The sequence below is a fragment of the Chionomys nivalis genome, chromosome 17, assembly GCF_950005125.1.
Source record: "Chionomys nivalis chromosome 17, mChiNiv1.1, whole genome shotgun sequence".
Taxonomy (NCBI): domain Eukaryota; kingdom Metazoa; phylum Chordata; class Mammalia; order Rodentia; family Cricetidae; genus Chionomys; species Chionomys nivalis.
The window spans coordinates 39,239,886-39,261,746 of NC_080102.1; the positions used below are offsets into that span (position 1 = coordinate 39,239,886).

The following is a 21,861-nucleotide window of genomic DNA, read 5'->3' on the forward strand; positions in this document are numbered from 1 at the left end:
CATTTCAGATTGTCACAGCCCTGGCCATTGCAGGAACCCTTAAGTTCAACCCAGAAACTGACTTCTTGACAGGCAAGGATGGCAAGAAGTTCAAGCTGGAGGCTCCAGACGCAGATGAGCTTCCCAGATCGGTGAGCAGATGCTACCATTTTGTATGGTTGGCTAACCACAGGCCCGCCTTCCTAGCTGCCTGGGCTCATGTGGGGTGGGGTAACATTGTTACTGAGAACGAGTGGGGTTTGGGGCCAGGGAAGCTTGTGATCTAGGAGACTTCCATGTGGGGATTAAGGACTCAGTGCCCAGTGTGTCTCCATCCCTTCTGTAGGACTTTGACCCAGGGCAGGACACCTACCAGCACCCCCCCAAGGACAGCAGTGGGCAACGGGTAGACGTGAGCCCTACCAGCCAGCGCCTGCAGCTCTTGGAGCCTTTTGACAAGTGGGACGGCAAGGACCTGGAAGACCTGCAGATCCTCATCAAGGTTGGCATGAGCATGCCATACGCAAGCACTGGGCATGACTGACCCCATGGGAGCAGAAAGGCTGGTTGCAAGGGGAAAGAGATCACAGCAGCCTGTAGTTCCCCTTCTCCATGGCTCTGGGCTGGACAGACCTCAGCCATATGGTGTGCGTCACGTGTGACTTAGCTCAGCTTTAGACTGACAAGACTCCACAGCATTCCTATGGGTCATTACCAGATAGGGACTGTTTGGGAGCTTGGCCTTTCTACTGTGGTCAAGGCCTCAGACTCATATCTGACAATAATTTATGGGCTTACTAAGGGGGTGTCCAGGCACGCCTGTGACAGCCAGTATTTAGCTCGTGTGAGCCAGGGCCCAGACATGACTCCTCGCTCCTGTGTCTGGTGTGGAGTCGCTCATCTCCCCACCATAGGCAGCTTAGCTGAATAAGCAAACAACTGCATCTGTCCTCCATGTCTGACCTATCCTGGGAGAGAGTATCCTGTCATGGAGACAGCATGCTGGAGCTTTTGATGGGGTGGGTGATGGTCTTACCTGAACCAAGTGGGCATGGGAACATCAGGACTCACTCCACAGACCACAGGTTCTAGGCCAGACATAACTATCATCTGGTCACTGTTGCCTGTCTCTGGAAGGCTTCTCCCTTCATCCAGTACTCAGGTCTAACCTGGCCTGTCTTCTCTGTTCACCCACCCAAGGTCAAAGGGAAGTGCACCACTGACCACATTTCTGCTGCTGGCCCCTGGCTCAAGTTCCGTGGACATCTGGACAACATCTCTAATAACCTGCTCATCGGCGCCATCAACATTGAAAACGGCAAGGCCAACTCCGTGCGCAATGCTGTCACCCAGGAGTTTGGTCCTGTCCCTGACACTGCTCGATACTACAAGGTAGGCCAGCATTGTTTGGTGGGGACAGTGTTGGCAGCCGCTCTCCTGAGGGCTGGGGCGGGGAGCAGGGGGAGACATACCTGGAGAAAATTGCTCTCCAGCACCCAAGAGACCCTGCCCTGGAGTCAGGAGTCACAGCAAGTGTTTGACCCAGACCCAGAGGTTGAAGGAAACAAAGTGAGGCTCAGAAAAGCCACAGGTGGTTTCCCAGAACCCAGGCCTGAGCTAGGGTCCTACCTCATTTTGTTTCTTTGAAACCCTGGCTGTCTTGAAACTGTAGACCAGATGGCCTGGAGATCCGCCTGCCTCTGCCTCCCGAGTGCTGGGATTAAAGCCGTGGGCCAGCACCGCCACTCTTTGTATATATGGGTTTTGCCTGCATGTTTTTGTTCACCATGTGCATGTCTGGTGTCCTCAGAGGCTAGAAGAGGACTGCTACCCCCACCCCTTAGAATTGAGTTAGATATGGTTGTGAGCTGCTGCGTGGGTGATAGGATTAGAACCTGGTTCCTCTGAAAGAGCCACAGGTGCTCTTTACTGTGGAGCCATTTCTTCAACCCTGGTCCACTTCTTGCAAGGTCCAGACTGTTCTAGGGTAGTGTGAGGGTCATATGGCAACTCCTTGTGGCTGACTGGGACAGTGCAGGTGCTTAAGGAACGGTAGTCTCCTCGAGCCCATACTGTTGACTGTACAACTAAATGGCCCTAGTGAGTCTCCTGCTCCTACTGTGCAGCCACGGCTTGGCTCTCAAAATGGAGCCTCCGCCCACCCTGCCTCTGTGCTGCTCCGTGACGGCTAGCTGCTTCCTTGTCCATTGCCTGCTCCCTTGGGGTCTTATCTGGCCTAATTCATTCCAAGTCCAGCTGCTTGTGAGCAACAGCAAAGGAACTGCCCCCTCCCCTGACGCTGAACGTCAACTTGCCCAAGGTTAGGCAGGTACAGGCAGCACCCTCAGTACTGTATCCCCGTTACCTGACAGAAACATGGCATCAGGTGGGTAGTGATCGGAGACGAGAACTATGGTGAAGGCTCCAGCCGGGAACACGCAGCATTGGAGCCTCGCCACCTCGGGGGCCGGGCCATCATCACCAAGAGCTTCGCCAGGATCCACGGTGAGCCAGACCCTTGGGTGCTGCTCCTCACTCAAGGTCCTAGGTCACCTACTGTCAGTGGACAACTTGGGCCTGGAGTCCATGCTCCCATATTCCACATAGCCTGTCCCCACCTACCCAACGCCAAGTTGGCATTGACCGAATCTGATGCTCATAGCCCCCCCACCAACACTGGTGTTGGTTCTAAACTTGTCGGTTGAAATCCAAGGCACTAATACAAGCCTGCCTGGAGTGCTACTGGGGAAAGAAGGGCTGGGACCCAGTGGACTTGGGCACTATAGTCACTGCCTGTTTATCCCCAGCAGGACTGGGTTGAGGGTCTGTCTCCTGGTGTTCTAGAGAATACTCCTCGGCTAGTTAGGGTCCCTGGGCAGAGGACCCACACTTTTTGACTTCATCTATGTCTTCCAGAAACCAATCTAAAGAAACAGGGCTTGCTGCCCCTCACCTTTGCCGACCCCTCTGATTACAACAAGATCCATCCAGTGGACAAGCTGACCATTCAAGGCCTGAAGGACTTTGCCCCTGGCAAGGTCAGGGGGCTAGGAAGGAGGGCAGGCAGACTGGGGATCTCTTAGGCGGTTGGGGTTGGATAGTCCCTTGTTTCTTGTCCTACTATAACCAGCCATGCCATACTTACGGCTCTTAGAAATCCATGCTTCACCCAGCTGAGACCCATTACCGCTGGCCTGGCACTCAGTGCCCAAATAGATTGCCTGATGGGCCTTCCCAGTGCCCACTGAGGACTGTGTTCCTAGGAGCACCCTCCACTCCCCACCCACATGCATCTTTCCTTTGCAGCCTCTGAAATGCATCATCAAGCACCCTAATGGGACCCAGGAAACCATCCTCCTGAACCACACCTTCAACGAGACTCAGATTGAGTGGTTCCGCGCAGGCAGTGCCCTAAACAGGATGAAGGAGCTGCAGCAATAAGGAAGGTCCGGGCTGGCTGTCGTGTCCCTCTAGACCCTGCTGGGTGTCAAAAGTACAGGTCCATGTGCATCATCAGTCAGAGCTGGTCTGTCCAGCGTGGCCTCCAGCTCTAAGATGGTGACCAGACCTGCTTCCTGCTCTCCTCATCCTCAGCCCACTGAGCGAGCCACCATGGAGGGCACTAAAGATTATGTCCCAGCCCCAGCCTTCCTTTTCAGTTTGATTCGTCCTTCAACAGCCCATGCACCTGTATTTATTTTTAATGACAGCACTCCTAAAGAAGTTTTATCCTGCCTGATCATTTCATTGGTGGCTGAAGGATTTTAGAGAACCTTTTGTTCTTACAAAAAAAAAAAAAAAAATCCAGATCCATTGACTGTTCTGTGTGAGAGTGGTTGCTATCTGCGACTGTCAGCTTGCACTCGGGGAGAACTTTAAGCCAAGGTCAGCAGAGGCCTCATCAGGCCTGGGTTACTAAAGCAAAGTTGGGATAACTGCAGTGGGCTAGAGCTGCCTCCTCTGTTCCCTCGGGACTGATGGCACTAGACTTGGTCTTTAACTACCCTGAGAGTAGTTAAAGTGGGTGGTGGCAGCTCACGCCTTTAATCCCAGCGCCCAGTACTTGAACTTGGAGAGCCACCTGCCTCTGCCTCCCAAGTCCAGCCTGAACTAGATAAAGCAGCCTGAAAAGGAATGACATTTGCCAGCCCTCGCCTCTGCAGAAGGGTGGGGCCTCTTCGTTAGGCAGCATCAGATGGGAAGACCCAGGCAGGCCAAGGAGGTCTGTCACAAAATAGTACCTTATTACACAAGTGTCTCAGTGCCATTGGAGAAAAGGACAGCAGGGCTTGGCAGTCATTTGCCGAGACGTGGGGCATCACAAACCCCATGATACTTGTCCCAGCTGAGGAGGCAGCAACACCAGACAGTAATCCCACAGCCTCCATTTCCTAGGCAAGGAGTTGGTTTGGCTCATTGGGGGGGCGGGGGGAGGCAACTCCTTCCAAATGCTGGGGGAGGATGGCTGTGGCCTGGTGCCTCTACCTCTGTTACAGAGCACCAAGCTCAGCAGAGGCAGTGTGCTCTCATAAATGCCCAAGTCCTACAACTGTCGAGCTTGGGAATGCTGTCCCAGGTCGTCAATTCGGTGACCTTAGATCGTGTCAGCTCTTGAAAGAGAGGAGGGTTATTGCTGCTGTCATTATTTATTAAATTTTCTTCTGTCACTGAAAACCAGAAGTTCACAAGAAAGGATGGGGTGGGCCTAGCTCACCCTATTGTATCCTAGTAGCACAATAACCTCCTCACGTGGGAGAGGCCCTGGGCTCCATCCTCAGTCCTTGTGCTGGGGAAATTGGTAGAGTGCCTGCCTGGTGTGCACACAGCCCTGGCTCCATCCTACCACATAAACTCAACGTGGGGGTGCACACGTGCAATCGCAGCACTCCAGAGGTAGAGGCTGGAGGATCAGAAACTCAAGGCTACTCTAGCTGTACGGCAAGTGAGAAGCCAGCCTGGATCAATTAGACTGTCAGGAAAACAAAAGCAATCCAGTGCAGAGGACTTCAGGGGTGGCTCCAGAAGGCAGAGAACCAGAGCTCGGGAAGACAAGTGGGTGGCACTCCTGGTTCCACCCAGCCTAGCTCTGGGCAGCACTCCTCAGAATCTGCATCTGCTCCACTTTGTCAGGTCTGGGCAGGGTCTTCAGGCTGGCCAGTCACTGTTAAGCTCCAGGGCTAATTGCTGGTCCACCAGGAGAGAAGGCCCAGGCCTGGCTCACTGATAGATCCCTATTAGAGAAAAACCGGCACACTTGTTACTGTTCAGCTGCACTGCCCGGGACAGGAGGCCCAGTGGCCCCCCCCCTGTAGCACCCGGCAGGCCCAGCACAGGCAAAAGGAAGGTCGGGAGTCCTAACAGTCAGGAGGCTGTGGAGAGACTGGGAACCACAGTGTCACTCCTGCCCCAGCTCTCCAGGTTCTTAGGAAAAAGCTTATTGACCCCATGGCCTCAAATGGAATCAGGTAATCCTTCCTCAGCCCTAGACGTATCTTTCTGAGCCCCCCAAAGTCACACCGAGGGAGAAACCAGAGACTCCCTTTTCCCTGGAACTCTGCTCTAATCTCCACTTTAACCTCTCTAACCCTCCGTGGTTTTCTTTCCATCCCTTAAGATCCCCATGACATAATCCAGTCTGAGCTGTCCCTCTGGGGGCACAGGACATACTCCCATCTAGCCTGCCCAACACCCACAGCAACACTGTCACCTCAGCCCCAGTCCACAAAAGCAGGCTAAGAAGTGACAGGTGACACTCATAAGACATCTGACCTACTAAGGAGGGGGTTCTGGAAGTGGAACTCCAAGAAAGCAGCCTCCTTGCCAGGTGTGGTGCTGCGCATCTTTAATCCCAGCACTTGAGAGGCAGGCAGATCTGAGTTTTGAGGCCAGCCTGGTCTATAAGAGTTAGTTCTAGGCCGGCGGTGGTGGCGCATGCCTTTAATCCCAGCACTCGGGAGGCAGAGGCAGGCGGATCTCTGTGAGTTCGAGACCAGCCTGGTCTACAGAGCTAGTTCCAGGACAGGCTCCAAAGCCACAGAGAAACCCTGTCTCGAAAAACCAAAAAAAAAAAAAAAAAAAAAAGAGCTAGTTCCAGACATACACAGAGAAACCCTGTCTCAACGCCCCCCCCCAAAAAATAAAGCAACCCCCCATCAGCTTACCACAAGCGTGTACGGCGCTTCCTTCTTTGGCAACTCCTCACTGGAAGAGGCAGCCTCAGCTGAGCTAGGTCCTGTGGGGGACGTGTCCACAAAGCTCTCATCCACTACCCTGAAGCGGATCTCCTCACCAGTGTCCATGTACAGGTCATGAGCTCCTTCCTCGGTCTCATACTCCCACACCCAGACTTGTTCCGCCTCGTCACTGGAGACCAAGGTCAAGGCCACAACCGTGCTATGCAGGTTCAGGAGGCAGAGGGTCCTCGGAAGTACTTACCCAAGGTAAAGCCAACTCCAGGCTGAGACTATTTTGGCTGGGAATCCCAGGGAAAGCTGCTTCTGGTCCTTGGAGAGGAGCTAGTTGTGCCAGGACCCAAAGTGAGAACCACATTCCCAAGTCTGGAGATGAGAATGACCCAGCGCCCCACACGCCTCATTCAAGCCTTAACTAGTTCGACCGGAAGGTCATGGATCCCCTGGTCTCCAGAAAATGAGGTAGGTTTAAATGGTACCTGCCTGAGGAAAACCAGGCTAGGCTAGATTTGCTGACAATTCAGTCTCTACCCCTGCCCTGCAGAGGCCTGGGAGTGAGCGGAGGCTGATCTGTGCTTTCCCCCACAGCCTGCAGAGCCACACTGCCCTCTAGTGGCACACTGCATCCTCCATGTCAGGCGACTGCTGGGAGCTCTGAATACAGTTATGACAAGCCACCTGAGCCTCTCTCCCAAGACCACTGACTGTCCCATTAAAAACAGCCCGGATGTAGGAAGAGGACAGGGGCTCTGCACTCCAGCTCCTAGGGGAAGGGTCTCTGAAATGACTCCTGAGGTCAGAGTGGAGCAGGGGACCTGGTGCTTCACACCAGCCGTGGCAGATCACAGAGCCCCGGGTCACCACAGGAGCGGGGATGTCAGCTGCCCCATTAACCTTGAGAGGATACAATTTGGCAGGCTGCTGCAGTGACTCGGGGGGGATGAGAATGTCATCGAAGAACCCCAAAGAGACTGGAAGAAATGAACATGATGGCGCAGGATGAGAACTTCAAAGGGACAACAGAAGAGATGGCTGGACACTGCAAGTCCCTTTCCCACTGCAGCCCAGGGGTCCCCAGGGCAATCTGTCCCCTCCTTCCTCAAAGCCCCACATCTGTAACCATACCGCCAACAAGTGCTCAGCAGCCCTGGGCAAAGCTCCAAGGATCTAGTTCTCCACCCTGAGTGCTCACCGAGAGCCATATGGACTGTGCGCCCGTCACCTCCACCTGCTCAGTAGCCACCCTAAAATCCTAAGCTGTAGCCTTAGAGTGAAACCTGACAGTTGGATGAGGGGACGGGGCACCCTTGCTTGGTCCGCAGACACACCCACCCCGCTGCGCCCCACCCCATGAGTCACCCTCCCTTACCGTGCACACCCTCTGGGCTGCAGCCTTTGATCTTTCCAATGAGGATTTCGTCCAGGAATGGGTGGAACACCACATATCGGAAATGGACTGGAAAAGAAGGGACATTGTTGTCAGTTACAGCAGACCCTCCATGGTGGCCATGGAGCCTGGGGCTGATCATGTTCGCCTATGTCCACCTCTCTGCCAGCACACTTACCCAATGGTCCATGCCAAGTCCTCCTGCAGGTCTACACCTGTCTGCTAAGCCAGAGAACCGACCCTCCCTCTCTTCTGCAAGGTCACAGCTTGGTCTCCAAAGGGACCAGCAGCTCCTGCTGCCCTGAACTAAGGCTGGTTTCCAAATCCATCTCAAGTCACACCTGAACCTTGATTCTGGACCACTAGTGACTCCAAAGTCAATTCCAAACTCCCTGTCCCCCCAGCAAGCTCACCTTCAGCACAGCCAATCTGCGATAGGATGCTAAAAACGCCAAGGCTGCCTGTGGTGACAGCTGGGGAGTCTTCGGGGTCCTCAGGCCTTGTCCTGTGTGTTCCCCACTCACCTGAATCCAAGGGAAAGGCTGCCTGCTGGCCTCAGCAGAAGCCACACCTCTCAAACAGGAAGATGCTCTCTGCCATTAGCCAAGTGCAGCTATGAACTGCCTGGGCCAGCCACGTTTCCAACACACGAGGAAGAGGCAGCTCAGAGGCTGGGTGTGCTACTCTAACTACACAGCTCCCCTGCCTATTCGGCCACGAGAAGCCTCTGGGTCAGTGCTTCTCAACCTTCCTAATACTGCAACCTTTTCATACACGGACCCCAACTATAAAATTATTTTTGCTGCTACTTCCTAACTGTAATTTTACAACTTATGAATCGTAATTAACTATCGGATGTACAGGATATCTGCTATGCGACCCAAAGGGGTCACGACCCACAGGTTAACAGCCACCCTAGATGTCTCTCCCCGGACGAGGCCACCAGGTTGAATAGGCCTTCCTCAGACAGACTCACTCCTAGCACAGGCTTCTCCTACCAGGGCTCCTTCAGTGACCTACCTTACCCAGCTCTGTCCACTGCCTTCCTGCACACTACCCCGTGAGGTGACACGCATCCTAAAGGTGACTGAGCCTTCTACTAACTTTCCCGAATGCAGCCAGGAGCAGACATGGGCCGCTTACCCACAGGACGAAAACACATTGCCCCCCACAGCACCAGCATTCAGCTCAAAGCCTCCGCCAGGGGCTGGAGAGATGGCTCAGAGGTTAAGAGCATTGCCTGCTCTTCCAAAGGTCCTGAGTTCAATTCCCAGCAACCACATGGTGGCTCACAACCATCTGTAATGAGGTCTGGCGCCTTCTTCTGGCCTGCAGACATACACACAGACAGAATATTGTATACATAATAAATAAATATTTAAAAAAAAAAAGCCTCCGCCAGGTTAGTTTGGCGCAGGCCTACATGGACAGGACACCATGTAAAGCAGGGCCCAGGGCCTAAGCGGTGAGCAGCCCAAGTGCACTGACAATGAACACACACCTTTACTGTACGGTGTACACACACAGCACAGTAATCAGCCTCGAAAAGGAAGGCTGAAGCTGGGCATGGTGGCACACACCTTTAACCCCAGCACCCTGGAAGCAGATCCCTGTGAGTTCGAGGCTAGCCTGGTCTACATGATGAGTTATTACAGGACAGCCAGGGCTACACAGAGACCCCGTCTTAAAAGACAACAGCCAAGGGCTAGAAGATGTGGCCCAGTTGTGGAACACTCAATGACGTGAGGCCCTGGTTTCCAGCCCAGGACTGTACTCCATTCCCACCCCAGCAGGGGGCAGCACCATTTGAATCACTTGCTCTTAGCAGGCATAAGCAGATGTATAGGATAGTACTCTACATCCTGGGGACGTGTACTCCACACTCTTGGGAGTTTCTGGGAAAAGAACAAATTCCTGAATTCACTCACACGAGGCACTGAAGTGGCCACGACTCCAAAGAAGGGCCAGCAAAATGGTTCAGTGGAAAAAGAGGCTGTGACCAAGTCTGACCACCGGAGTTTGATCACCAGGACCCAAATGGTGAAAGGAGAGGAAAGACTCTAACAAGCTGACCTTCTGAAGAGGAAGCGGGGCTTGGCCCGATGCTCTCGCAGTGCTCATGGCCCTCAAGAGCGTCCCACTGTGTGACTGGTAAATGTAGCTGCCCAGCCCCCATCCCAGGAACCAGAGCCAGAAGCACAGGTCTGTGGGACGTACTTACTCCGAGGGTCAAACTTTACACAGCTCCCTTGGTGAAACAAGAGACCCAGGGTGAGCAGGGTCTAGGGGACAATACAAACCAATACTGGAGACGAAGTGTCAGATATCACCAAGGGAAAACAGGCAGCATTTCCTTAAAGCTGATTTGTTTCTGGTATTCCTCAAGTTATTAGCACTTGCCTCTTGGACAACAGGCTCTTGTCCAGGAACAGTGCCTGCCCAGCTCAGCAGTGTTCCCTGAGAACAGAGGCCTTGCCCTTGTCCAAGCGCAGAGCCAAGCTCAGCTTGGCACTCCTCTCTGAGAACAGGGCTGGCTACTCATAGCTGTTTCCATGCTCTGGGCTTGCTCATGAAAATTCCTAGTCCAAACAAAGACAGACTGCTTGCTGGGGCTCTCTGCAGAGCTCAATTAACTAGTCTCTGGATGCCCACACAGACCCCGGGCTGCCTCTGCCCACTCCAGAATGCTCAACCACCCGTCCCTGGGCTAAGAGGCTGACCAACATGGACAAAGATAAGGTTCCCCACTGTGCCTTGTGTGTCTGTCGCGGGGCTCTTTGCCTCTGCCGCATTTCCGGGCTGACATTGCAAGCCCTGGGCAAGCTGAGGATACACATTCTACCCTGGTCCTGCAGACAGGGTGCAGAGTTCCTCCAGGCCGTCCTGCTGATGGCACCATGTAAGCAAGACTAGGAGTCCCTACATCCTCCAGGGAAGACACCTAAGCTGACCAGCCCCTCCCACCACCTCCCCAGGTCCCACCCACCACCCTTTCACCCCCAGATGCACATCCCTTTCAGTTTTACTACACTTTGCCTCACAAGGGGAAAGTCTGTCTCTCCATTCCTCAGTCTTAGCCACGTGACAGCTCTTGGTCAGTGGCCTCTAGGCAAGGCTGAAGACATACTTAGGCACTGAATTCAGACCTTTGAGACCACCGCACCAGACACTCCAGCCTGGCCAAGACCCGCCCAGAATAGCACCACCCAAGGAACCCCAGAGCCAACAGAAACAAGCAATGCCACACTTCCTCCGTGCCCAGGCCCCACCTTGAGCTCTACTATATTAATGTCTTAGTCCTCCTGGCAGTCCTAAAGTATAGAAGCTACTATCGCTGTTAGCCCAGGCTGGCCCGCAACTCCTGGTCCTACTGCTTCCACCTCCCAAGTGTTGGGATTACAGGCATGTATCACCATCCCTGCTCAGAGGACGGACACACACACAGAGACACACAGAGACATACACACACACCCCGTGTGGAGATCAGAGGAAAACTGTGTGCAGTCAGGTCTCTCCCTCCATCTTCTAGTGAGTTCTGGGTATCAAACTCAGGTCTCTAGATTTGTACAGCAAGCACTTTTACCCCTGCGCCACTCGCTGAGCCCAGAGTTTTAATTGCTGTGGCCTACCTGCCCCTCCAGGTCCCCAGACCTCACTAGGCCACTCTACCCTCACCTTCTGCTCTCCGCTCAGGGTCCTTGCCTAGCAGACCTTCTCACCATACTCATGAAGCAATTGAGTGGCCTGAGGGCTGGGCAAGGATCAGGGGGCACTGGATGGAACCCAAGGGACCCAAAGGTTGAACCAAAATCCCAATCTCAAAACCATAGCAGCCTTGAGACTCTCCCCATCCACACTGCTGTCTGACAGGAAAGGAAACTGAGGCCCAGAGGGGACAAGAGTACCCACCCACGGTCACGGAAGTAAATTCCTAGCAGAATTAGGCTGGGGCCCAGGTCTCCTGCCACCCCAAGAGGCATGGCAAACTTGATCTTTTGCTACAGAAAAATGAGCCCCAAGAAATATGGTACCCTAGGAAGAGAAGGCACCCACCTTTGGTGTGTGAGGCTCCGTCCCCTGGGAATACATAGGCATCTTCAAGCTTGGTGATATCAAACAGACAGATGCAGAGTCCCACGTTGTACACGACCTGTGCACACACGTGCATACATACAGTGACCCCGGGGTCCAGCATCTCCAAACCCTTCTCCTTATAAGCGAGCTTCAAGTTCCCCTTGTTCTAGAGGGGTGTGAGCTAAGACTCTGCAGGAGCTGACTGTTAGGGACCTCAGGACGCAGAACTCTGGAAAGAGCAGGGCCGGAACGACCAGCTACTCCACCTCACTGTGGGACCACCAAGGACACTGCTTTGCCTTTCTGAGACTCAGTTTTCCCATGTTTAAAAATGAGACACCAGACTGGGCATTGTGGCACATGCCTTAATTCCAGCACTCTCAGGAGGTGGAGGCAGGAAGTCTGAGGCCAGTCTGGTCTACAGAGCGAGTTTGAGGACAGCCAGGGCTAAAGAGAAACCCTGTCTCAAACCGACACCCCCCTAAAGAAAAGAGACCCCAGCTGAAGCGTTATTAAGTGAGTAGGGTGAACATAAAGTTTCCTAGTGGTAGCTGGGCAGTGGTGGCGCACGTCTTTAATCCCAGCACTTGGGAGGCAGAGGCAGGCGGATCTCTGTGAGTTCGAGACCAGACTGGTCTACAAGAGCTAGTTCCAGGACAGGCTCCAAAACCACAGAGAAACCCTGTCTCGAAAAACCACAAAAAAAAAAAAAAAAAAAAAAAGTTTCCTGGTGGTTCAGAGACCACAAATGAGCAAACTGACTGTCACCACCGTGAGGACTGGCAGTGGGAAGCCTTGCTTGCTCAACACTCATGCCACCTCACACACACAGAGACGGGGCTCTCACAGGGGTATGTGGTCAAGCCCTTCAAGAGAGAGCCCCACACCCAAGCCCACACTCTGGTATTCTTGTCTCGGTGTCTGCACACCGCCACCCTCTAAATCACACACCTCACCAGAGCTGCTCAGGGACTCGAGAGGCAGCAGAGCACTTCAGAACTGGGGCAGAGCTCCCCGGTGAGCTCTTCTGCGGGGGCGCCTCTCACGGGGTCAGTGACCTGGCCTCAGTCAGGCATAGCAACTTGAGAGGTGGAGGCAGAGCCACCCTGGTTCAGGTCCCATGAGACCCTGCCTCAAAAATAAGTGGGGAGGTGGAATTGGCAAAAGGGCCCAGCAGTCAAGGTGTTTGCCACCAATCCGGACGACTTAAGCTGCAGCCCAGGACCACATAGGAGACTCACCATCTCCTCACAGCTGTCCTCACCTACACATACGTGCTGTGATATGTACACCCACATGCAAAATAAATACATGGAATTAAAAAAAATTAATGAAGACTACACTTTCAGGGATTTCTTTTCTTTTTTTAGTTCTTCGAGACAGGGTTTCTCTGTGTAACAGCCCTAGCTGTCCTGGAACTCACTCTGTAGACCAGGCTGGCCTCAAACTCACAGAGATCCTCCTGCCTCTGCCTCCCGAGTGCTGGGACTAAAGGCGTGTGCCATCAGGGATCATCTCTATAATGTGTTACTGGAGAGGCTTCTCTGACTGTGTGGAGCACCCGCAACCACGAGGACGAGATGTGGTCCCTCCTGAGGGCGGCAGCTCTGGCCGCTGCTCTGCTACAGCTGCCTCTCACAGCTGATCATCTGCCTCTCATCAGGGAGGGCAGTCTGCGCGGATTTCAGGAAAAAAAAATTAACAAAAGAATCCCTGGATGTGGTGGCTGTGGGGGTTGGATAAGAACAGCCTCCACAGGCCCAGATATTTGAATGCTGAGGCATCAGGGAGAGGCACTATTTCAGAAGGATCAGAAGGATCAGGGGTGGCCTTGCTGGAGGAAGTGTGCCACTGGGGTGGGCTTTGAGACTGCTGCTCTCTTGGTCTGTGGATCTAGAGGTAGCGCTCAGCTGATGCTCCAGCACCATGTGTGCCCCGCCTTGATAACGGACTAAACCTCCAGAAGCTGCCCTGGTCATGGTGTCTCTCCATGGCAACTGAACTGTGACGGAGACAACAGCACAGACCTTTAATACCAGCACCTGCGCGGCAGAGGCAGGCAGGTCTCTCTGATTGCAAGGCCAAACCAAAATAAATCAGAGTCCGTGAATTCGCTCCCCCAAGCGGCCAGGCCTCAGGTTTGTAGGTGTGCCTCCTCCCCACCTCAGTCTCCCGTAGAGGGATCACCTGTCTCCCGTAGAAAGCTAGTCAGTCTTGCTCTTTCTGCCCCCACCTCTCCGCATACCGTCTCCTACAGTGTCCTCCCTCACTGTTGCAGCCACACCAGCTTCCTTGGTGCCCTGTGAGAAGCCACCAACCCCTCCTTCCTCAGAGCCTCTGCACATGCTCATGATTCTGCCTGCACAGCTCCTCATACCCAGCCTGCTCCAACCCTCCCCACAGAGCCTCCACTTGGCTTCTCCTGTTCCCCAAGTGTGTGAATGCCTGCCCTTCCTGGCATTTACCCTCAACTGTGAGGCCCTGCCGGTCAAGACTTTCTTCCCTTCACTGTACACCACAGGGCCACCCTGGCTAAGTGTTAGAGATAGTTAAAGGAGTAAGTCAGAGAAGACCCCTGTATCCATGGAAAGGGAAACACAGTAACCAAATAAATCCAGGGGCCAGTGAGAAGGCTCAGCTGGGAAAGCCACCGACCTCCAAACCTGACAGCTGATTTCAATCCCAGTGACCCACACGGTGGAAGAATCCACAAACTGTCCTCTGACCTGTGTATACACACAGGTATACACAAAGATAAAAAATGTAAAATCTGACTGGGTGGTGGTGGCACATGCCTTTAATCCCAGACTTGGGTGGCAGAGGCAGGAGGATCTCTGTGAGTTCCAGGCCAGCCTCCAAAGCTACAGAGAAACCCTGTCTCAAAAAAAAACTTCAAATAAACAAGAAAATAACTGGTTAAGTGTGAAGAGAGACTTGAAGAGTGGCTAAGCAGTCACCAAAGACCACAGGAGAGCAGAAAGGCCTCTCCACTGGCATAGCCCACAGCAGGTGTGAAAAACACCGATTTGAGAATGAAACCTCCCGACAACGCCGGACTACTAGAGCTACCCAATGTACAGTTGAGAGAAAAACAATTATCCCCGTTTTAATAAAAACTGAGGCCCAGAGACGGTGACTTGGCCGAGGCGGCACAGTAACTGGATGTGGAATCTCGCTTTTACAAACTCATTTTGAGCGCGGTCTCTCCGTTGTTTCTTTTCTGTCCATACTAAGACTCGAACCAACAGTCCCGCAAAGGCCAAGCAAATTTAAGCACTGTTCGACACCCCGACGCTTTTTAATTTGTTTGGGACAGGGGCTTACAGTGTTGCTCACATTGGCCCCGAACTCACGATCTCGCAAGCCTCAACGACCCAAGAAGCTGGGACCACGGGTGTGCGCTACCTCGCCCGGCCCATTTACTACTTGGGGTACCTCTAACATCCAAGCCTGGCTCAGAGGAGAGAAGAGGAAAGGAGACCCCGACATGAAGTTACTTAAGTGTGCAAGGCTAGGCTAAGGCTGAACCAGGCGTCAGCCAGGCTAGCAGGGGGCGGGATCGGACCCCGCACGCCAGCCCGAGGGCCCAGTACCTTATTAGCTAATTTCTTGTTCAGCTCCTCGGCAACAGAGTCGTTGAGCTTCCGCTCAAACTGCCACGGTGGTATGCGCACGGTGTCCACCATCTCCACCAGGACGAACATCCTGCGCCGGGGCTCTGGAAACCGGAGAGCCTGTCAAGCACCGGGGCCTGCCAGCGGTGGAGAGCCCCAAGCCGCCTCGGTCCCCTCTCAGCCTGACAAGCCAAGCCGGCAGCCGGGCCGCGCGGGAGAGCCTGCGGTGCCGCTTGCGGATGCTACTCTCCGGCCCCGGAGGAAGCTGAGGCCCGCCACCCACCCCCCAAATGCTGAACCTCCCCGCACCGCTCCGCGTGCCCCACGAGCGGCAGCCATGCACTATTCACGCGCAACTAGCGTTCCGAGGTCCCTCAGCTTCCGGAGAACTGACCAATAAGAAGCCTGTGCCCGCCCCGGAGGGGTACGGAGCTACACGAGGCTCTGGAGAGGGGCGTGGTCATGAGGTGGGCGGGGTCTCCTGCTGTCTCCAGCCAGTGAGGGGAGAGGAGCGGAGTGAGCTTTGAGGGGGCGGGACCTCCTTCTTAAGCCAACCACAGGCCCCTCAGGGAGTTCTGGTTGCTAGGAGACAAGTCTGCGCTTCAGGCCTGGTTATCTTTTCTCAACCGGAGAGATGTTTTAAAAATACAAATCTACTCTCTGTGAGTTCGAGACCAGCCTGGTCTACAAGAGCTAGTTCCAGGACAGGCTCCAAAACCACAGAAAAACCCTGTCTCGAAAAACCAAAAAAAAAAAAAAAAAAAAAAAATCTACGGTGGTGGCGCACGCCTTTAATCCCAGCACTCGGGAGGCAGAGGCAGGCGAATCTCTGTGAGTTCGAGACCAGCCTGCTCTACAAGAGCTAGTTCCAGGACAGGCTCCAAAACCACAGAGAAACCCTGTCTCGAAAAACCAAAAAAAAAAAAAAAAAATACAAATCTAGGGCTGGAGAGATGGCTCAGTGGTTAAGAGCATTGCCTGCTCTTCCAAAGATCCTGAGTTCAATTCCCAGCAACCACATGGTGGCTCACAACCATCTGTAATGAGGTCTGGCGCCCTCTTCTGGCCTTCGGCATACACACAGATAGGCTATTGTATACATAATAAATAATAAATAAATATTAAAAAAAATAAATAAAAATACAAATCTAACAAAACCAATCCGTATAGCCGCGCTTGTTGGCGCACACCCTGAACCCCAGCACTCGAGAGGCAGAGGCAGGTGGAGTTCTGAGTTTGAGGCCAGTCTAGTCTACATGGAGAAACCCTGCCTCAAACAACAAAAACCAGAACTTGCTCCAGACCAGTACCCAAGATGCTGGGCAAGAAAGGGTCACCAGAACCTTTCTGGATGACAGAAAGTGGTGCCACATTGACATACTCAACAAAAAGCACACGAGTGCATACTGATATTCTCAGGTGTATGATACCAGCAGCTGGTTCAAGGCCAGCCTGAGTTACAAAATGAGATCCTGTGTTTTAGCATCGAAACCCCCGCCAATAAATAAAAATAACTTTGGAGAGCCAGACACAATATAACCCCAGAATGTGAGAGGTAAAGACCGGAGAATTGGGAATTCAGTTCAGCGCTACAGTGAATTCAAGCCTGGGTACAAGAAACCCTTCCTTGGAAAAGAAGAAGTGGGGTGGGTGGAAGAAGGCAGGGGAGGAAGAAGAAGGAAAAGGAAACAGGGAAAAGAAAATAAGGTATTTGGGGGCTGGAGCTGAGGAGTAGAGGTTTAGCTCAGTGATAGAAGGGTCCTTGCCACCTGTAAGACACTAGTGTCCCTCCCCACCGCTCAGAAACAAAGTATTTCAGGTAACTGACATGGGAGGTAAGAATTGGTTAGCTATGATCTTTATGATATCCATAGGTAACTTCGTTTTTGTTTTGCTTTTCTTTGTTTGTTTTAGGGTTTTTGTTTGTTTGTTTGTTTTTTGGTTTTGGTTTTTCAAGAAAGGATTTCTCTGTAGCTTTGGAGCCAGTCCTGGAACTAGCTCTTGTAGACCAATTTGGCCTCGAATTCACAGAGATCTGCCTGCCTCTGCCTCCCGAGTGCTGGGATTAAAGGTGTGCGCCACCACGGTCTGGCGTAGGTAGCTTGTTTTAACTGTGTCTGTGTATGAGGTGTTTTGTATATGTATATGTATAAGTGTGTAAGTGCAGAAGAGGACCTCGAATGACCTGGAACTGAAGTTACAGCTAATTGGGAGCCACCATGTGGGTGTTGGGAAGTAAACCCTGGTTCTCTGCTAGAGCAGCCAGGGCTCTTCACTGCTGAGTCATCTCTCCAGCCAAAAGAAAACTTTTCAGGCTCTTACTGTATGTCAAGCCTTGACTCCGTGCTTTGCAGGTGCAGATGTTCCTAGTCCAGCGGTTCTCGACCTTCCTAGTGCTGTGGTCCTTTAGTACAGTTCCTTATATTGTGGGGCCCCCAACCATAAAATTATTTTGTTGCTACTTCGTAAATGTAATTTTGTTACTGTTATGAATCGTGTTGTAAATATCGGATATGCAGGATATCCAATGTGATGGTTTGAAAGAAAATGGCCCCCAAAGGGAGCGGCACTATTAGGAGGTGTGGTTTTGTTGGAGTGGGTATGGCCTTGTTGGAGGAAGGGTGTCACTACGGGGATGAGCTTTGATGTCTCCTATACTCAGGCTACCCTAGTGAGTTAGATCACTTACTGTTGTCTACGCAAAATGTAGAACTCAGCTCCCTGCCCAGCACCATGTCTGCCTGCACGCCACGATGTCCCACCATGATGCTAATGAACTTAAACTCTGAAAATGCAAGCCACCCCAATGAAATGTTTTTCCTTCATAAGAGCGCCGTGCTTATGGGGTCTCGTCACAGCAATAGAAACCCTAACTAAGACATCTGATATGCGACCCTCAAAGAGGTCAAGACCCAGAGGTTGAGAACCATCGTCCTAGGGTGTGATGGGGTTATGCCTTGCCACACTCACCCCACATCTAGGCATTTAAACCAGCTAATACTACAGGTTAGTTAGTCCAGACTTCCTTATGTGTGCTCAGAGAGCACACCAGCCGCAGCTGGGAAACGATCCAACAGAACGCGTTTTACTCATTTTCTTTTTGGTTTTTCGAGACAGGGTTTCTCTGTGGTTTTGGAGCCTGTCCTGGAACTAGCTCTTGTAGACCAGGCTGGTCTCGAACTTACAGAGATCCGTCTGCCTCTGCCTCCCAAGTGCTGGGATTAAAGGCGTGCGCCACCACCGCCCGGCTCATTTTCTTATTTTTATGTTTTAGATTTGCATATAAAGTTTCATCATGGCCTCTTTATAGTTGTCTTAGTCTGGGTTTCTATTGCTGAAATGAATCACAACCAAAAGCAGCTTACAGAAGAAAGGGTTTATTTCACTCACATATTCTGAGTCACAGTCCCCTGAGGGAAACCAAGGCAAGAACTCAAACATGGCAGGAATCTGGGGGCAGGAGTGGATGCAGAGACCATGGTGGAATGCTGCTGGCTGGCTTGTTCTCCACGGCTAGCTCGGCCTGCTTTCTTATAGAACCCAGGACCCACAATGGGCTGGGCCTCCCGTATTAGTTACTAATCAAGATGTCCTTACATACAGCCAAATCTTATGGAGGCTTTTTCTCAATCTGGGCTGTCTCCTCTCAGATGACTCTAGCTTGTGTCAAGGTGACATACAGCCAGCAAGTGTGACAGCTGTATGTCCTTAGTCTACGTTCTCGCTCCTTCTCCTCCCCGCTGTCCTTCCAGTGCCCCCTCTCCTTTCTTCTACAGTTAATCCCTCTCTCGCTTCCCAGTTGTGCACGCTCCCTTGTCTTCTCTAGTCCCTTACCATCTCACTCAGCTGGGCATGGTGGCACACACCTTCAACCCATCACTCAGGAGGCAGAGACTGGCGGAGCTCTGTGTGTTCGAAAGCAGCCTGTTCTAATCTACATATTGAGTTCCAGAAGAGCCAGAGGTATAGTGAGTCCCAATAAATAGTAATAATAATAATATAGTTTGTTTATAATGCAAGGATCCACCCTGAGGCCTCGAGCACACCAGGAAGTGCTCCACCATCTAAGCTGCATCCTCAACATTGCTTTTGGAAGGTCTTGAATGTTGCCCATGCCGATCTCCAACTTTGGATTCAAACGACCCTCTAACCCAGCCTTCTGAGTAGCTGGGATCACACACACATATAACAACACGCTCAAACACTTTCGTAGTATCTCTTTCCTTAACTTTAAAATTGCATTTGTGTGTAATGTGTGTACGCATGCCATGATGTAGACACGGAGATCAAAGGACAGCTTGCAGGGTAGGTTCTCTCCTCCTATCATGTGAGTCTTGGGGATTGAACTCAGGTTCAGGCTTGGTGACAAGTTCCTTTTTACCTTCTGAGCCATCTAGCTGACCCCGTCTACTTTTTAAAGTATTTTAAAGTCGCACTTTTATTTGCCCATTTTGTGTGTGCCCATGTGCCTTTGGTCCAAACAGAAAAACAACACAGTCACACAACACAGTCACACATCAGCTGGGTGGACGGTGGTGGTGAAGGCCTGAAGGGGGTGGGGCAGGAATACTAGAAAGAAGGGTGATTGAGTGGCCTTGGGGGAGGAGGAGAGCAGGCTGGCAGCAGGAGGCAGCAGAGTTGGTCAGAGTGAGGAGGTCTTAGACACTAGGAGAGGGATAGCTCAGTCTCAGGGGCAGAAGTGGGCAAAACCAACGTCCGAGGGCTTCAGCTATGGATGGGAAACTAACACGGTGGGGGAGGGGCAGGAGAGTGTGGGGACGGAGGACGGGCTGGTCGGCTTCAGAGCCCAGGGTTTCAGAGTCCAGTCCTCTTCTGTGGTATTCATCTCACAACTTTTGTTGGCACAAAGTTTTGATTTACGCTTCAGTTAAAAAAGAAAGAAAAGAAAAAAGGAAAAAGAAAGATCCGGCCATTTACTAACTCTCTGCCTTGCTCACGGATGATTAAGGTGGTTTACCAAATACAAACGACTAGGCTACAAGCTCCCCGGCAGCAGAGGACCATTGTAGGACTTTTCTCCACAACATCTGGGCCCAGATCAGTGACTGGCATCCGGCCAGGGCTTAAAAATGTGGCTCATTTGAATGAACAAAAGGGCAACAGAATGGTGATTGCCAAGAGGGAAAGCGTGAAGGGGGAAAGAGCTGGGAACGCGCCTGTGTGTGAGAGAGCCTAGTGGGGAGGCACAGGGCATGGCGCTCCCACGCCACAGCACAGGAATCGGGCACTCTTGCCCAGGAGAGTGAAGTCTCTGGAGCCCCACACTGCACTAATGACAGCACTGGTTTCAAAGGAGTCTGTAGCAGAACAAGCTGGAGCACACTTATAATCCTGGCCCTGGAGAGAAGGACGGAGGAGGATCAAAAGCTCAAGGCCAACCTGGGCTACATGAAACCCTATTTCAAAAAGAAGGAAAGACTGTCCTTTGGTAAAAACAGTACTGGGGAAAAGAAAAGACACATAGTATTATCTTTTAACAGAAAAATGTAAAGTCACAGAAAGAATGATGGTATATTGCTGTGGAATCACATTCGAGATTTATTGTTAAATCTAACAACACAGGACTCATAGTGGGGCATGCCTGTAATCTCAGTCACTCTGGAGCCTGATTCAGGAGGATCGCTTATGACTAGGAGTTCAAGGCCAGCTGAGGCAATATAGCCAGGCATGACTGTACCCAAAGAAAAGAAAAAGCACTGGGCAGTGATGCACACCTTTAATCCCAGCACTCGGGAGGCAGAGGCAGGTGGATCTCTGTGAGTTTGAGGCCAGCCTGGTCTACAAGAGGTAGTTCCAGGTCAGGCTCTAAAACTACAGCAAAACCCTGTCTCGAAAAACCAAAAAAAGAAAGATCCTGCCTCAAAAACCAAAAAAGCCAGGGCTGAAGCGATGGCTCAGCAGTTTTAACTTTTAAGCTCTGAGTGCTCTTCCAGAGGTTCTGAGTTCAATTCCCAGCAACCACAAGATGGCTCACAACCATCTGTAGTGGGATTGATGCCATCTTCTGACATAAAGTCTTATGTGCAGATAGAGCACTCATACCCAAAATAAATAAATAAATCTTTTTTTTTTTTTTTTTTTTTTTGGTTTTTCGAGACAGGGTTTCTCTGTGGTTTTGGAGCCTGTCCTGGAACTAGCTCTTGTAGACCAGGCTGGTCTCGAACTCACAGAGATCCGCCTGCCTCTGCCTCCCAAGTGCTGGGATTAAAGGCGTGCGCCACCACCGCCCGGCTTAAATAAATAAATCTTAAAAAATAAAAAAAGGTTTGTAACATAGACACTTGCAACATGGAGGCCTGAGGGTCAGGGAGTCGAAGACATCCTCAGTACATACTTAACTTGAGAGCACAGCACATCAAAATAACAAAGCAAGGGGGCTGGAGAGATGGCTTAGAGGTTAAGAGCATTGCCTGCTCTTCCAAAGGTCCTGAGTTCAATTCCCAGCAACCACATGGTGGCTCATAACCATCTGTAATGAGGTCTGGTGCCCTCTTCTGGCCTGCAATCATACACACAGACAGAATATTGTATACATAATAAATAAATAAATAAATAAATAAATAGTAAAAAAGATAACAAAGCAAAAAGCCAAGAG

General features: G+C 51.9%; 2 protein-coding genes and 1 pseudogene across 2 annotated transcripts in view; 2 read left to right on the plus strand and 1 right to left on the minus strand.

Moving 5' to 3' along the window:
* Aco2 (aconitase 2) overlaps positions 1 to 3,797 on the plus strand; it is a 42,557-nt gene extending 38,760 nt beyond the window's left edge. Inside the window, exons 13-18 of the mRNA XM_057791501.1 lie at positions 9 to 131; positions 326 to 481; positions 1,180 to 1,371; positions 2,352 to 2,484; positions 2,896 to 3,017; positions 3,286 to 3,797. Of these exons, the coding sequence (XP_057647484.1) occupies positions 9 to 131; positions 326 to 481; positions 1,180 to 1,371; positions 2,352 to 2,484; positions 2,896 to 3,017; positions 3,286 to 3,420 (861 nt within the window). The 3' untranslated portion in view covers positions 3,421 to 3,797. The remainder of the gene's footprint in view (positions 1 to 8; positions 132 to 325; positions 482 to 1,179; positions 1,372 to 2,351; positions 2,485 to 2,895; positions 3,018 to 3,285) is intronic.
* A 150-nt stretch (positions 3,798 to 3,947) lies between these two features.
* Polr3h (RNA polymerase III subunit H) lies at positions 3,948 to 15,573 on the minus strand. The gene is made up of 7 exons (XM_057791502.1): positions 15,555 to 15,573; positions 15,225 to 15,349; positions 11,611 to 11,707; positions 7,540 to 7,626; positions 7,078 to 7,141; positions 6,141 to 6,342; positions 3,948 to 5,210 (listed from the first exon to the last, which is right to left on the minus strand). Exons 2-7 carry the CDS (start codon positions 15,333 to 15,335, stop codon positions 5,157 to 5,159), a joined length of 615 nt encoding a protein of 204 aa, XP_057647485.1. The 5' UTR covers positions 15,336 to 15,349; positions 15,555 to 15,573; the 3' UTR covers positions 3,948 to 5,156.
* LOC130889238 (small nucleolar RNA U3) lies at positions 13,128 to 13,313 on the plus strand (annotated as a pseudogene).
* Positions 15,574 to 21,861: the final 6,288 nt, after the last annotated feature.